At 39.0% G+C, this 13,972-nt stretch overlaps 1 protein-coding gene across 1 annotated transcript; it reads right to left on the bottom strand.

The window, feature by feature from the left end:
• LOC102181504 (olfactory receptor 11H4) lies at positions 9,267–10,299 on the bottom strand. The gene has a single exon (XM_005685419.2). It carries the CDS (start codon positions 10,252–10,254, stop codon positions 9,310–9,312), a length of 945 nt encoding a protein of 314 aa, XP_005685476.2. The 5' UTR covers positions 10,255–10,299; the 3' UTR covers positions 9,267–9,309.

Below are 13,972 nucleotides of genomic sequence, written 5' to 3'. Positions count from 1 at the left end.
TACTCGCTTGAGAAGTGGAAGCTTGCCAAAGTGTGGGGCACCCTTGCTTCCCTCCCTTGCCCCTCCTCTTTGCTCTCTCTTCATGTTCAGGGAGTTGGTGCTGGAACTTGGATGATGCAACAGTTTGAATCATGGTCCCTTGATACTGTGGGATCCATTCACTTTTAATTGGTAGTTGCTAGAATCATTTCTCCCTCCCTCATCCTAACTTCCTTTTCTAATTGGCTCTCAGGGGCCTCCAACTCCTGCTTTAATCAACCAAAGCATAGCTTCTGCAGAGAGTCTAAAACTGGGACCTTGGGGACTCTAGGTTTTTCTGTTATGACTCTCCAAGTTTCTTTTTAATCTATTAAAATAACTTTGGATTAGGCCTGGGGGTATAGGATTCCTTGGGGGAGTCCTTTCACCAAAGCAGCTTAAACAGTGCCAGACTCTTCTAGATTTTGGCAACTGCTGTGTTTGACTTGAAGTTTTTTGTTCTTGCTGGCAGAGAGGGAGAAGATTTCTAGTTGAGGTGTCTAAAATGGGTCTGGGGAATGATGGGAGTAGATGAAAAAATTGATCATTTGAGGAATGTGAGTCCATTTTGGTTCACAGATTGCTTCTCTATAGCAAAAAGCCTTGTGGAAAACTTACTTTGTCTGCTTCTGTTTGTCACTGCCTAAACAAACAGTAGTTGCACAGTTTTTGCAATAATCATTATTGGGTTACATTTTTAATAAGTATTTTCAAATAGACTTTATTTTTTTAAAGCAGTTTAGGTTCTCAGCAAAACTGAGTGGAGAGTACGGAAAGTTCTCATATACCTTTTGCCCTCACACAGACACAGACACACACATGTGCTTCCCACCATCAACATTCTGCATCAGAAGGGTGTATTTGTTACAGTCCGTGGACTCACACTGACATATCATTATCACCGAAAGTCCACAGATTACATTAGGGTTCACTCGATGTTGTACATTCTATGGGTTTTGACAAATGTATAGTGACTTGTCTCTACCATCATAGTATCATACAGAATAGTTTTAGTGCCCTAAAAATCCTGTGTGCTCCACCTGTTCATCCTTCTCTTCTTGCCTAGCCCCTGATGACCACTGATCTTTTTTACTGTCCCCATAAGTTTTGCCTTTTCTAGAAAGTCATATACTTGGAGTCATAAGAATATGTAGCCTTTTCAGTCTGGCTTCATGCATTATGGTTTTAAATGACATCTAAAAATTATTTTTAGTATGGTTTTAAAGCTATGATGGAGAATACATATATCTCTGCAAACATAGGCACATTTGTGTGACTTCTTTTTGAACAAATGGATACTGCTAAAGGAAACTGTCCTTGTACCAACTCACCTCTGGAGAAGCAATGCAATAGTAGTAGACTTGACTTTGAGAGATTTATTACCAACATCCTTTGGCCAGGCCACAGTCATCATCCAGGATAGGAAACACTTCGTTGAGGGCTGAATTGTGACTTTTTTACTGAATGAGGGAGTAGCTGTTATCCTACAGATAAACTTGCTTACAAGGCTACATCTTAGGACAAGACCAAGAAAGACACAGAAATCTGTCTATAGTTTCATCAGTGTTCATTGAGAACTGCATTCTAGATAAAGCAAACATATGTATATAATTATATCACTATGTAGTATATGTGATGTGTAAATTATTATATATATATATATATCTCCCACGAGATTGTGATCTCTTCTAGAGAGATCTCTTCTAGTGACTTTCTAGAATGTGTCCCTAGCCCTACCATGGTGTTTATTTATAGTACACATTCAATAAATGTTGAATAAGCAAACATTATTCTATTGTTGATTACAATTCTCTGAACACTTCTATGCTTGCTTATATTTAGAAATCAGTTTGTCACATGTTTTTTCATGTATTTACATGTTTATGTGGATAGAGAAAGTAAATAAAATGGCTACACAGTCAGGCCAGGATGGCTAGAGAGGGTGTAAACCAGAATCCCATCAGATGAATGCAGAAGTAGATCCAGAGTGCTGGAATCTGAGAGTATGGCCCCACTAGATGGCAGAGTACATGGTTTACCAGTGAGGTCAGGAAAAACCATGCTTCCCAAGAGACAAGGAATCTTAGTCAGGGTGTCAGCCTACCAGTCTTCACCCTGTCCAGCATTGCTTCTCTTTTGTGCTCCTTTCTTGGTGCAGGCCATTTCCTATGCTCTGCCAGGTGGTTGACAAGTTAGGAAAGAAAGTGAAAGAAAGTGAAGTCACTCAGTCATGTCCGACTCTTTGTGACCCCATGGATTGTAGCCCACCAGGCTCCTCTGTCCATGGGATTCTCCAGGCAAGAATACTGGAGTGGGTTGCCATTTTGGAGGACTATAGTTTTTCTTTTATTTACTTGCCTACTGCTGTAGCCCAATTCATAAGTTGGCAAGTAAAGAGGAGATCTCTTTTACTACCTTACTGGTTCCTCCTAGACTCAGTTCCTGATTAAATTCATGACTGTTGACTGAATACCTGCTCTCGCATTGGATATAGCAATATGAGAGATTTAAGATGAATAAGGTCATACATAATTCATACAAAATACATAATAAGTCATATATAATAGGTGGTAATCCAGGCTTAATCTGGGTCTACTCCCAGGTGGCACTAGTGGTAAAGAGTCCACCCGCCGATGCAGGTGATACAGGTTCGATCCCTGGGTCAGGAAGATCCCTTGGAGGAGGAAATGCCAACCCACTCCAGTATTTTGCCTGGAAAATCCCATGGACAGAGGAGCCTGGTGTGCTGCAGTCCATGGGGCCACAAAGAGTCAGACATGACTGAGTACACACTGATGCTTTTGACACTAAACCAGGCTGTTTTGTGGGGTTCTTATGCCAAAGTAGAAGAGTTTACTCTGGCTTAGAGGGTAAAGCATCTGCCTGCAATGCAGGAGACCCGGGTTCGATTCCTGGGTCGGGAAGATCCCCTGGAGAAGGTAATGGCAACCTACTCCAGTATTCTTGCCTGGGAAATCCCATGGACAGAGGAGCCTGGTAGGCTACAGTCCATGGGGCCTCAAAGAGTTGGACATGACCGAGCGACTTCACTTTATGTCAAAGTAAGAAAGCAAAAGGAATTATGTGTTTTTAATTAAACCCATGAAGAGAATGCAGGAAAGACTAAAATTCTAATAGTTAAGGTTAGTTTGTACAGTGCCCATTCTCCTTAGGCACTTAGATTTAATTTTTAATTGTAGTTTTTCACATACTTAATGTTTGTACTTGCCTGTTTTATAGAAAAATTTATAATTAAGGATAAAACCGTATTAATCCATTAATCCAAATAAAGCACTTCCGAGGGATGTCTAATTGCTCACATACAAGGACATAATCTGTGATAGTTTCTGTTGTTTCCTTGTTGTGAACCATACTTTGAGAAGCACTGTCCTAGATCAGGTCATCATAGTATCTTCTCTAGATTATTACAGTACCCTTATAACCAGTCCCCTCTCTTCAGTTTTTATTTTCCTGCCACCTCCCATATACCCTTAGGCCCAGTGCTCCTCTCATATGCTCTGATAGCTCCCTGTGTTAACTCCAGGATAGAGCTTCACACACACTAAATTAAAGCAAACTGTTCACGTATCTGTGTCTTCCTACAGAGTAAGTACTATGAGACTTGTCATATAGCAAGAGAAAAATCAGTGTAGGCCATCCTAGGTTCACTCGCCTTAGCTTTCTTATAGATAGAGGAGCTGAGGCCAGAGAGGGGAAGTGATTTACATAAGAACACATGGCTAGTTGGTGATAGAAAGGGATTGGATTTCCTGTGGTCTGCCTGTTCACTGCCTGTCCCAACATATTACACTTGCTGTGTTTTCTATGGTGAAAGATTAAATAATTTTTAGCATACCAAGGTTTAAGAATGGGCAAACACATTTTAGAAAGATTTTAATACTCAATATCATAAGGATTTTTCTGATTAACTAGAAGATTCAATTAACCATTATCCTCCTTCACATATAATGCTTGGGTGGGTTGAAGGTTTTTGGTTTATACTTAGTCATACAATGGAAGTACAATGACCACCAGAAGGTAGCAAAACACAAATGGCTATGGAAAAGAAGTCACAAAAAGACCATGGAAAAAGGAAATTTTGTAGGGCTAAGGTTTTAGAGAATTTAGAAAGCTAAAGTGGAGAAATGACAAAGGAGGAATGTCAATGAGAATTCTCACTGTGACAGGTTTTATCTTTTTCCACAATTTTCCATCCTCAAAAATTGTACATCCAGCATCTAAGAAGTATCTCCAAGACAGCACAAAAGTAAGGGTGAAAAACATTAATGTTCCATAAATTCATCCTTCAAAAGTTTCAACAGTAATTTTACATCAGTCACTCCTTTTCTTGGGAAAAATTGAGAGGTGGTGTGGAGATGGAGGTGTTGAGATTCGTTGAAATAGAGGAGGTGGCAGATTTGGATGGCATGGATACCTAGGTCATGAAGGATATCTAGGGTTCTGATTCCCTCTTCCTTTCTGTCAACCCTTTTCTCTGCTCCTCCATGTCTACATATTTTTCCTGTCTGGTATTCAACACCCTTCATAATATGAACCCAAAATGAACCCTCAACTTTCACCAGGCTAGTCACTTAACTACTCCACCCTCTATCAACTCCACACATTTGCTTAGGCTTCTCTTTAAACTCAGAGCCTCACCTCATCTTCTGCTCTGCAGGTTTAGAAAGATACTTAACACAGATTCTTTGGGTCTTATTTTGTAAAGTGGGTATAACTTGTATCTTATAACAGTGTCCCAGGGATTAAATGAGACAATTTATGTAGGGACCACAGCGCAGTATAAGACACCTGGAAGATTCTCAGCACATGTTTGTTCCCATCTCCTTCCTATCTTCAAACCACCAGTTAACTGCAACTTCCTTTTTGAATGAATTTCTGGCTACAGCATATACTGATACTTATATACTTATTTTCCTAAGCTCTTGGGGCACTAAATGTAAAATTCAAGCAAGGAAAATGAACACAACACTAATTTCACCTCTCATATTGACAAACAGATGAGAAACCATGATAAAAATCAGTGTTGGGGAGGCTGTGGGAAAATGAGCACTCTCAAACAAATGTTTTAGCAAGACAAAATTCACATAGCATAAAAATCATCCTTTTAAAGTAGTAATTTTTAGTATAGCCACAATGTTGTGCAACCACCACCGATTATAGAACATCTTTGTCAGCCCCAAAGAAACTGAGTATCCATTAGCAGTCATTTCCCATTCTTCCCTCTGCCTAGTCTTTAGAAGCTACTAATCTACTTTCTGTCTTTATAGATTTGCCCATTCTGGATATTTTATATAAATTGAATCCTATAATATATGGCCTTCTGTGTTTGGATTATTTTGCTTAGTATAATATTTTCAAAGTTCATGTAACAATGGGTGAATAATATTCCATTGAGCCTTCCCTGGTGGCTCAGATGGTAAAGCGTCTGCCTACAATGCCTGATTGAACCAGGTTCAATCCCTGGTTCGGGAAGATCTCCTGGAGAAGGAAATGGCAACCCATTCCAGTGTTCTTGCCTAGAAAATCCCATGGACAGAGGACCCTGGTAGGCTACAGTCCATGGGGTCGAAAGGAGTCGGACACGACTGAGCGACTTCACTTTCACTTTCCTTTTCCTGTGTGTGTATATACCACATTTTGTTCATTCATCTGATGATAGAGGTTTAGATTGTTTTACTTCTTGGCTATTATGAATAATACTACCATGAACATTCATATACATGTTTTATATGAATATGTTTTTAATTCTCTTGGGTTTATACTTATGAATGAACCTGTTGCATCATATGGCCACTCTATGCTTAACCATTTGAGAAACTGCCAATGGTTTTCTAGAGAAGCTGCACCATTTTACATTTCATCCAGCAATGTGTGTGTGTTCAAATTTTTTCAAATCCTGACCAGCACTTGGCACTGTCTGTCTTTTTTATTTTAGCCATGCTAGTGGGTATGAAGAGGTACCTTATTGTGATTTTAATATATCTTTCCCTAGAGATTAATAGAGTGTCTTTTCATTTGCTTACAAGCCATTTGTGTATCCTTTTCTAAGAAATGCCTACTCAAATATTTTGCACATTTAAAAAATTGAGTTGTGTACTTATTGTTGAGTTGTAAGAGTCACCTTATGACAGAAAGTGAAGAGGAACTAAAAAGCCTCTTGATGAAAGTGAAAGAGGAGAGTGAAAAAGTTGGCTTAAAGCTCAACATTCAGAAAACGAAGATCCTGGCATCTGGTCCCATCACTTCATGGGAAATAGATGGGGAAACAGTGGAAACAGTGTCAGACTTTATTTTTTGGGGCTCCAAAATCACTGCAGATGGTGACTGCAGCCATGAAATTAAAAGACGCTTACTCCTTGGAAGAAAAGGTATGACCAACCTAGATAGCATATTCAAAAACAGATACATTACTCTGCCAACTAAGGTCTGTCTAGTCAAGGCTATGGTTTTCCAGTAGTCATGTATGGATGTGAGAGTTGGACTGTGAAGCTGAGTGCCGAAGAATTGATGCTTTTGAACTGTGGTGTTGGAGAAGACTCTTGAGAGTCCCGTGGACTGCAAGGAGATCCAACCAGTCCATTCTAAAGAAGATCAGCCCTGGGTGTTCTTTGGAGGGAATGATGCTAAAGCTGAAACTCCAGTACTTTGGCCACCTCATGGGAAGAGTTGACTCATTGGAAAAGACTGTGATGCTGGGAGGGATTGGGGGCAGGAGGAGAAGGGGACGGCAGAGGATGAGATGGCTGGATGGCACCAATGATCGATGGATATGAGTTTGAGTGAACTCCGGGAGTTGGTGATGGACAGGGAGGCCTGGCGTGCTGCAGTTCATGGGGTTGCAAAGAGTTGGACACGACTGAGCGACTGAACTGAACTGAAGAGTGTATTTTTTAAAAAATATATATTCTTGATACTGGACTCTTGTTAGGTATTTTTTTCCCATTCTGTGACATTACTCTCTTGATAGATAGTATCCTTGTAGCATAAAATTTTAAAATTTGATGAAGTTCAGTTTATCTATTTTTAATTTTATTGCTTGTATTTTTGGTATTATATCTTAAAAATATATAATTCTGTATAATTTAAGGATACTAAGGTTTAAGTCTATGTTTTATTATAAGAGTTTTGTAGTTTTATCTTTTACATTTAGATCTTTGATCCATTTTGAGTTAATTTTTGTCGGTGGTGTGAGGTAGGTGTCCAACCTCATTCTTTTCCATGTGTATATCAAGTTGTCCCAGAACCATTTGTTGATCAGTAATACACTATTTAGAAGTATCTAGAGTTTAACAGTATTTTATGTAATTAAAAAATTAAATAATTTATATCCCAGAAATCCTTCTTCTAATTTATGGAATACTTATGTGATTGTATAGAGATTTTTATTCAAGGGCATTTATTGCAGCATTGTTTCAGCTGTAAAATATTCAGTTCAGTTCGGTTCAGTTCAGTTCAGTCGCTCAGTCATGTCTGACTCTTTGCGACCCCATGAATTGCAGCACGCCAGGCCTCCCTGTCCATCACCAACTCCCGGAGTTCACTCAGACTCACATCCATCGAGTCAGGAATGCCATCCAGCCATCTCATCCTCTGTTGTCTCCTTCTCCTCCTGCCTCCAATCCCTCCCAGCATCAGAGTCTTGGCTTATAATAAAGTATCTTAATTGAGTGTTGGGTAAATAAATTGTGATATGTTTGTATAATGGGTTACAATATTCCTGTTAAATAGAATGAGATAAATATTTGAATTCTTCTTCTATGCTAAGTATTATACTACTGTTGATTCCCAATAATAGTGGCCCTCACGAACACAACTGTAGTTGAACAAAGATCGGTTTGCTGTTTATTTGCAAAGAGAGAACACATGCCATGGGGAACATGGAGCATCTTTGTAGAAAGACATTAGAAAGGATTTATTATATGATCTGGGCTTTTGTTATTGACTTTGGGGAGAACTGAAGGGAATAGAGATTTTCTCTGGGTACTGTCAGGAAGTAGAAGAAAATTCTATGATTGAATATCTTGAGGGCTATCTAGAAGGCACTTAGGCTAAAGTTTTACCTGGTAAAGAGACAGTAGCCATTCACGTTAGCCTAAAGAAAAGGATATTTGGCCATTTTTTTGGTGGTTGTGACTATTCTTGATTTTGTCTGTGCTCCAACATGATTCTAGAGTGGTCTGGGAACTTGTTTATGTTCAACAGGATTACACTATGGTCCTGCTGAGAGAGCCAGGCCAGCTCCCAGCAGCACTCAGACCTGCTGATAGTGCCAGGCCAGCTCCCAGATTCCAGGGGCTTTTTTTGGCTCTGACACTGTGTGTTGAAAAAGGCAGTCCTGTCCTCAAGGAGCTCCCTCAAGGGGAAGTGTGTGCAAATAAATTATACCACAGAGTCGTACATGTAATAACAGAAATGTTAAAAGCAAATTCAACAAATTATTATTTAGCAGATATTCAAATTTTATTTCAAACTTACCACAAAGGAACTATATCTCTAAGAAAGAGTTTCTTCTGGTTGAGAGAATTTTTCTCTCTCTCTTTCAATAGAGAGAAAGTGTGTTTAGATAAGATTGTTAGACTAGGTATAAGAAAGAAGTGTCTCTTAAAGATTATAGAAAGATTTTTTTGTTAAAACTCACTGTCCCTTGATACAAACTACTATATATAAAATACACAAACAATAAAGTCCTACTGAATAGTACAGGAACTCTAACAATCCTGAAATAAGCCATATGGAAAAGAATATGAAAACTGAATCACTGTGCTGTACACCAGAAAATAACACAACGTTGTAAATCAACTATATTTCAAAAGGATTAAATTTCAAAAGGATTAATTAAAAAAGATACTCTTTCCAAAAGGAAAAAAAATTCACAGCACCTTTAAAATATATTAAGTATGTGCAGTCTTTTTGTATATCAACTATAGCTAAATAAAAATGTTAAAAAAGTCACTGTACCTTTAACCATTTGGTAAAGGTCATTAGATGTCCTAAAACATGAGAAATCTTTCAGCAGTGTCTACTTTCCCTCATATAACAATCCCGTTTTTAAAATTCCAGTAAGGACAGTCTTTAAAAATTTTTTACTGCATATCGAAGTCCAGTGAATTATAAAGCTTTAGTAGTCAGCATAGATATTTAAGCTAGGCACATTTCCAGGAAAAAAAAATGGCCTCTAACTACTCAGAGTAAACCCTATTAAGACCACTGAAAGAACTTACACATTTCCACCTTATTCATTAGAACTTGGAAGTATGACACATTTTTGGCTCAGGAATTTTGACTAATTCTCCTTCCAAACAAGACATTTCTCAGGGCAAGTTTCATGTCCTTATTGCGAAGACTATAGATCAGGGGATTAAGGAAAGGAGTCATTATTGAATATACCAATGTGAGGATTTTCTGCATCAAAGCTGAGATGCCATATGTAGGACTCACATACATTACCATGACTGTCCCATAGAAAAGAGACACCACAGTTAAATGAGAACCACAGGTTGAAAAGGCCTTTCTCCGGCCAGCTGTAGAAGGGATCTGAAAAACAGCTCTGAGCAGCAGGGTGTAGGATCGAAGAATATACGTAATAGTGAAAAAGAGGACAAGGGAACTCTGAGTATAGAAAATAAATTCAGTAATGGGGGCTGGAGCACAGGACAGAGCCATCAGTGGATCCATATCACACAGGAAGTGATCGATGGTATTGGGTCCACAGAAGGGAAGTTGGGAGATGAAAAAAATGGGGATTGGGTAGCCAAGGAATCCAGTGAGCCAGCAGAGAGATACCAGTGTTCCACAGAGCCTCCGAGTCATGATGATGGGGTAGTGCAGTGGGTGACAGATGGCCTGGTACCGATCATAAGCCATTACTGCTAAGAAGAGACACTCAGCTGTGCCCAGGGAAAAGAAGAAATAGAACTGGAGGAAGCAGCCAGAAAATGAGATGGCCTTCGTTTTGGAGAGAATGTTGACTAGCATGTTAGGAACAGTGGAGGAAACATACCAGATTTCAAGGAAGGCAAAGTTTCCCAACAGAAAGTACATGGGGGTGTACAGTCGTGGGTCCCATTTCACTGCACAGATAATGGCTCCATTCCCCATCAAAGTCAAGGCATAAACCACCAAAAATAGTGAGAAGAGAAAAATCTGTATCTCCCAGCAACCAGGGAATCCCAGGAGAATAAACTCAGTTACAATGTGTGCTGCTGACATGTTCATGGGTCTTAAATCTACAAAGAAGAAAGACGTGAGAGAACCCAAGTTACTTTGCTTCTTACATATCCTAAGGATTTTATTGAAGGGAACTTAAACCCTACCCTAAAATATATGAGGTATTTTGAAATGAAGTGGGAATAAATCTCACCTTATTTTGAATTGACTATGGATCTAAATCTCAGTACTATTTTGTTAGAATCCAATGCAGAAAGATCCACATCAGTTTGTACAACCAGTGGTGAAAATTTCTTCCTTTTTTATTTTGATCCTTAAGAAGATGCTTTCTAATTTTGGTCTTTTTCTAAAGTTGACTATAGATTTCCATGTACAAACTCTTCCACTTTCTCTTATTCAGCATACCTTGTTACAAAACAACAATGTTATATTTTGAGGACAGCTAGTGTGAAGCTGATCTTAAGCCTTTGGCAACAAACCAGAATTAGCTGATTTACACATGGAGATAAAAATTACTCCAGAACACTGCCTTTTCAGAATAACCTAATCAACTGAGTTATTTGTGACAGATATCATGACACTCAAGACTCGAGGCTATTCCTAAATTCCTTTAAAATTTTCTTTTAAAGTATCACTCTAACCACTTGCTGCTGCTGCTGCTACTAAGTCGCTTCAGTCATGTCTGACTCTCTGTGACCTCATAGATGGCAGCCCACCAGGCTCCCCTGTCCCTGGGATTCCCCAGGCAAGAACACTGGAGTGGGTTGCCATTTCCTTCTCCAATGCATGAAAGTGAAAAGTGAAAGTGAAGTCGCTCAGTTGTGTCCGACCACTTGAGGGATGCCTAGAAAAAGTACAAGAGACCTAGTATATCATAAATATTTGCTATTATTTTTATTTTATTATTATTTTTTTAATTTTAAAATCTTTAATTCTTACATGCGTTCCCAAACATGAACCCCCCTCCCACCTCCCTCCCCATAACATCTCTGTGGGTCATCCCCATGCACCAGCCCCAAGCATACTGTATCCTGCGTCAGACATAGACTGGCGATTCAATTCTTACATGATAGTATACATGTTAGAATGCCATTCTCCCAAATCATCCCACCCTCTCCCTCTCCCTCTGAGTCCAAAGTCCGTTATACACATCTGTGTCTTTTTTCCTGTCTTGCATACAGGGTCGTCATTGCCATCTCTCTAAATTCCATATATATGTGTTAGTGTACTGTATTGGTGTTTTTCTTTCTGGCTTACTTCACTCTGTATAATCGGCTCCAGTTTCATCCATCTCATCAGAACTGATTCAAATGAATTCTTTTTAACGGCTGAGTAATACTCCATTGTGTATATGTACCACAGCTTTCTTATCCATTCATCTGCTGATGGACATCTAGGTTGTTTCCATGTCCTGGCTATTATAAACAGTGCTGCGATGAACATTGGGGTACATGTGTCTCTTTCTATCCCTATTTATGTGTTTAATTTCACATTTTTACACATACTATAAAAAATAAACTATCTTGCTTTTTATATTCAGATCCTCCTAGATAAAGAAAATGGTGTTTCAATACAAAAGTTTTTTGGATGATAAAGACAACTAAAGGAATCTACAGTCAAACAGGGTTTTATCTGCAATTTTATCTGGTAGAATTAATTTTGTTCTCTGAAAAGAAAGTGAGGACATTTTCAAATATTTGGACAGACGTACTTTTCAGTACATGCATTTAAAATTTGTACATTTAAAAATTGTACAAAAATGTACAAATCTTTATATATTTGAAACAGAGTAATTTTGTAATTGATTAATATTAAGAAAACACTAAGAGGCCTAAGGGCAACAAAGGATGAGATGGTTGGATGGCCTCACCAATGCAACGGTCATGAACTTGGGCAAACTCTGGGAGATGGTGAGGGACAAGAAAGCCTGGCGTGCTGCAGTCCATGGGGCTGTGAAGAGTCTGACATGACTTGGTGACTGAACAGCTGAACAACAGCAACAACAACAACTTGGCGACTGAACAACAAGAGACCTAAAAATAATAGTTTCAACATTCAGTTTTCTTGTTAAATTCAGATCTCCTGCCTTGTATATTAGAAATCACCAGTCCTAACTTTGTTAGGAATAGGAGATAAAGAAATTTGAAAGGCAAAAAAGAACAGAGAAATTGAAAGGAGGATCATGGATGATACTTATGAATCAAGATTTGGAATATTCCTGCTGGTGGTTTTTAAGGAAGCATAAAGAGGATGCCTGAGCATCTAAGTCTAAAGCTGTCCAGTTTTCCAGTCAATGTTGAATCCAAAAGATATTTGTTTACCATCTTCACTGAATAAGATGCTTGGTAGAAGATTCCCAGACTGTTATTTACAAAGCATAAATAAATCACTTTCTCTGTAATAGGTCAGAAATAAATCCAAGTTCACAGACTTAAACCAGAATCACGAGAACTGTGCTTCCTGATTTCCTTTACGAAAAACTGAAATATGTCTGCTTAATGTAAACAACAGTTTGGGACACTCTAGGTTTGACAACTTCACATCTCACTTCATCTTTTCTACCGCAGTGCCCTATAAGATTTATTAGCAGCGACATTATTTTTCCTGCAGCTTTTGGTGAAAATGCAGATAAGCAGTGGGATGGTCAAAAAGTGGGAAGTTTGATAGAAAAGTCTAGAGTTGTCAATTTTTATTTTTACCATTGATGGAGTAAACTGACTCAACTAAGTTCTTCATAACTCCACCCTCCAAAGTCTCCAAAATTACTTGCTGGGAATAGATATCACAAATTTATGCCATACACACACTGATTCTTATGCTTTGGGGATTCATAAATCATTACATGAGGACAAACTTAGGGGCCAGTTTTTTCATACTCTTCTTTCCAATACAAAAGACACCGACCAGCCAGCTGACCAGTCAACTCACCAGTCCACCCACTTCAAGAACAGTAGCTTGATTAAACAGCTTCCTTCTGTATGCTCTTCACTTGGTATTCTGTCCTCTCACGTAGTCTGAAGGAAGAGTATACTACCTGGAAAGTGAGATTGCTTTCAGAAAGATCGTCTCTAATAATCATAAAAATCATACAATAGGAAAAAATGGTGCAGATGATCTATGCCAACTGTTCATTTCACAAACAGGCTTCATAAATGGTCCATAGCTTTTTATCCAATGAACAAAAATGTTCTATGTTCACATACAGAATGTTTACACTATACTGATACAGAGGAATAATGACTAACCAGATTTATAAAGTAAAAGGCACTCTATAGTATATCACATCAGTGGCTGTAACATGAACAGTTAGTGCTTTTTTTCCTTACATACACTGTTGGATTTCCTGGCTCAGTTTGAAGAGATATATGGGTATGGTCGGAGAAGGCAATGGCACCCCATTCCAGTACTGTTGCCTGGAAAATCCCATGGATGGAGGAGCCTGGTAGGCTGCAGTCCATGGGGTCGCTAAGAGTCGGGCACGACTGAACAACTTCACTTTCACTTTTCACTTTCATGCACTGGGAAAGGAAATGGCAACCCACTTCAGTGTTCTTGCCTGGAGAATCCCAGGGATGAGGGGGCCTGGTGGGCTGCTGTCTATGGGGTTGCGCAGAGTCAGACACGACTGCAGCAACTTAGCAGCAGCAGCAGCAGCATGGGTATGGTAGAGCTGAACATAAAAGCGTGTCCTCCTCATTGACTCTGATGAGAAAAACTCCAGGTGAGGGCATTTTATGTGGATGACTGGGCTTACTTCCCTCCTGGA

This window comes from Capra hircus, chromosome 10, assembly GCF_001704415.2.
Source record: "Capra hircus breed San Clemente chromosome 10, ASM170441v1, whole genome shotgun sequence".
In the NCBI taxonomy this organism is placed as follows: domain Eukaryota; kingdom Metazoa; phylum Chordata; class Mammalia; order Artiodactyla; family Bovidae; genus Capra; species Capra hircus.
The sequence above is the reverse complement of the archived record's forward strand: the minus strand, read 5'-3'. Positions and strand labels throughout refer to the sequence as shown.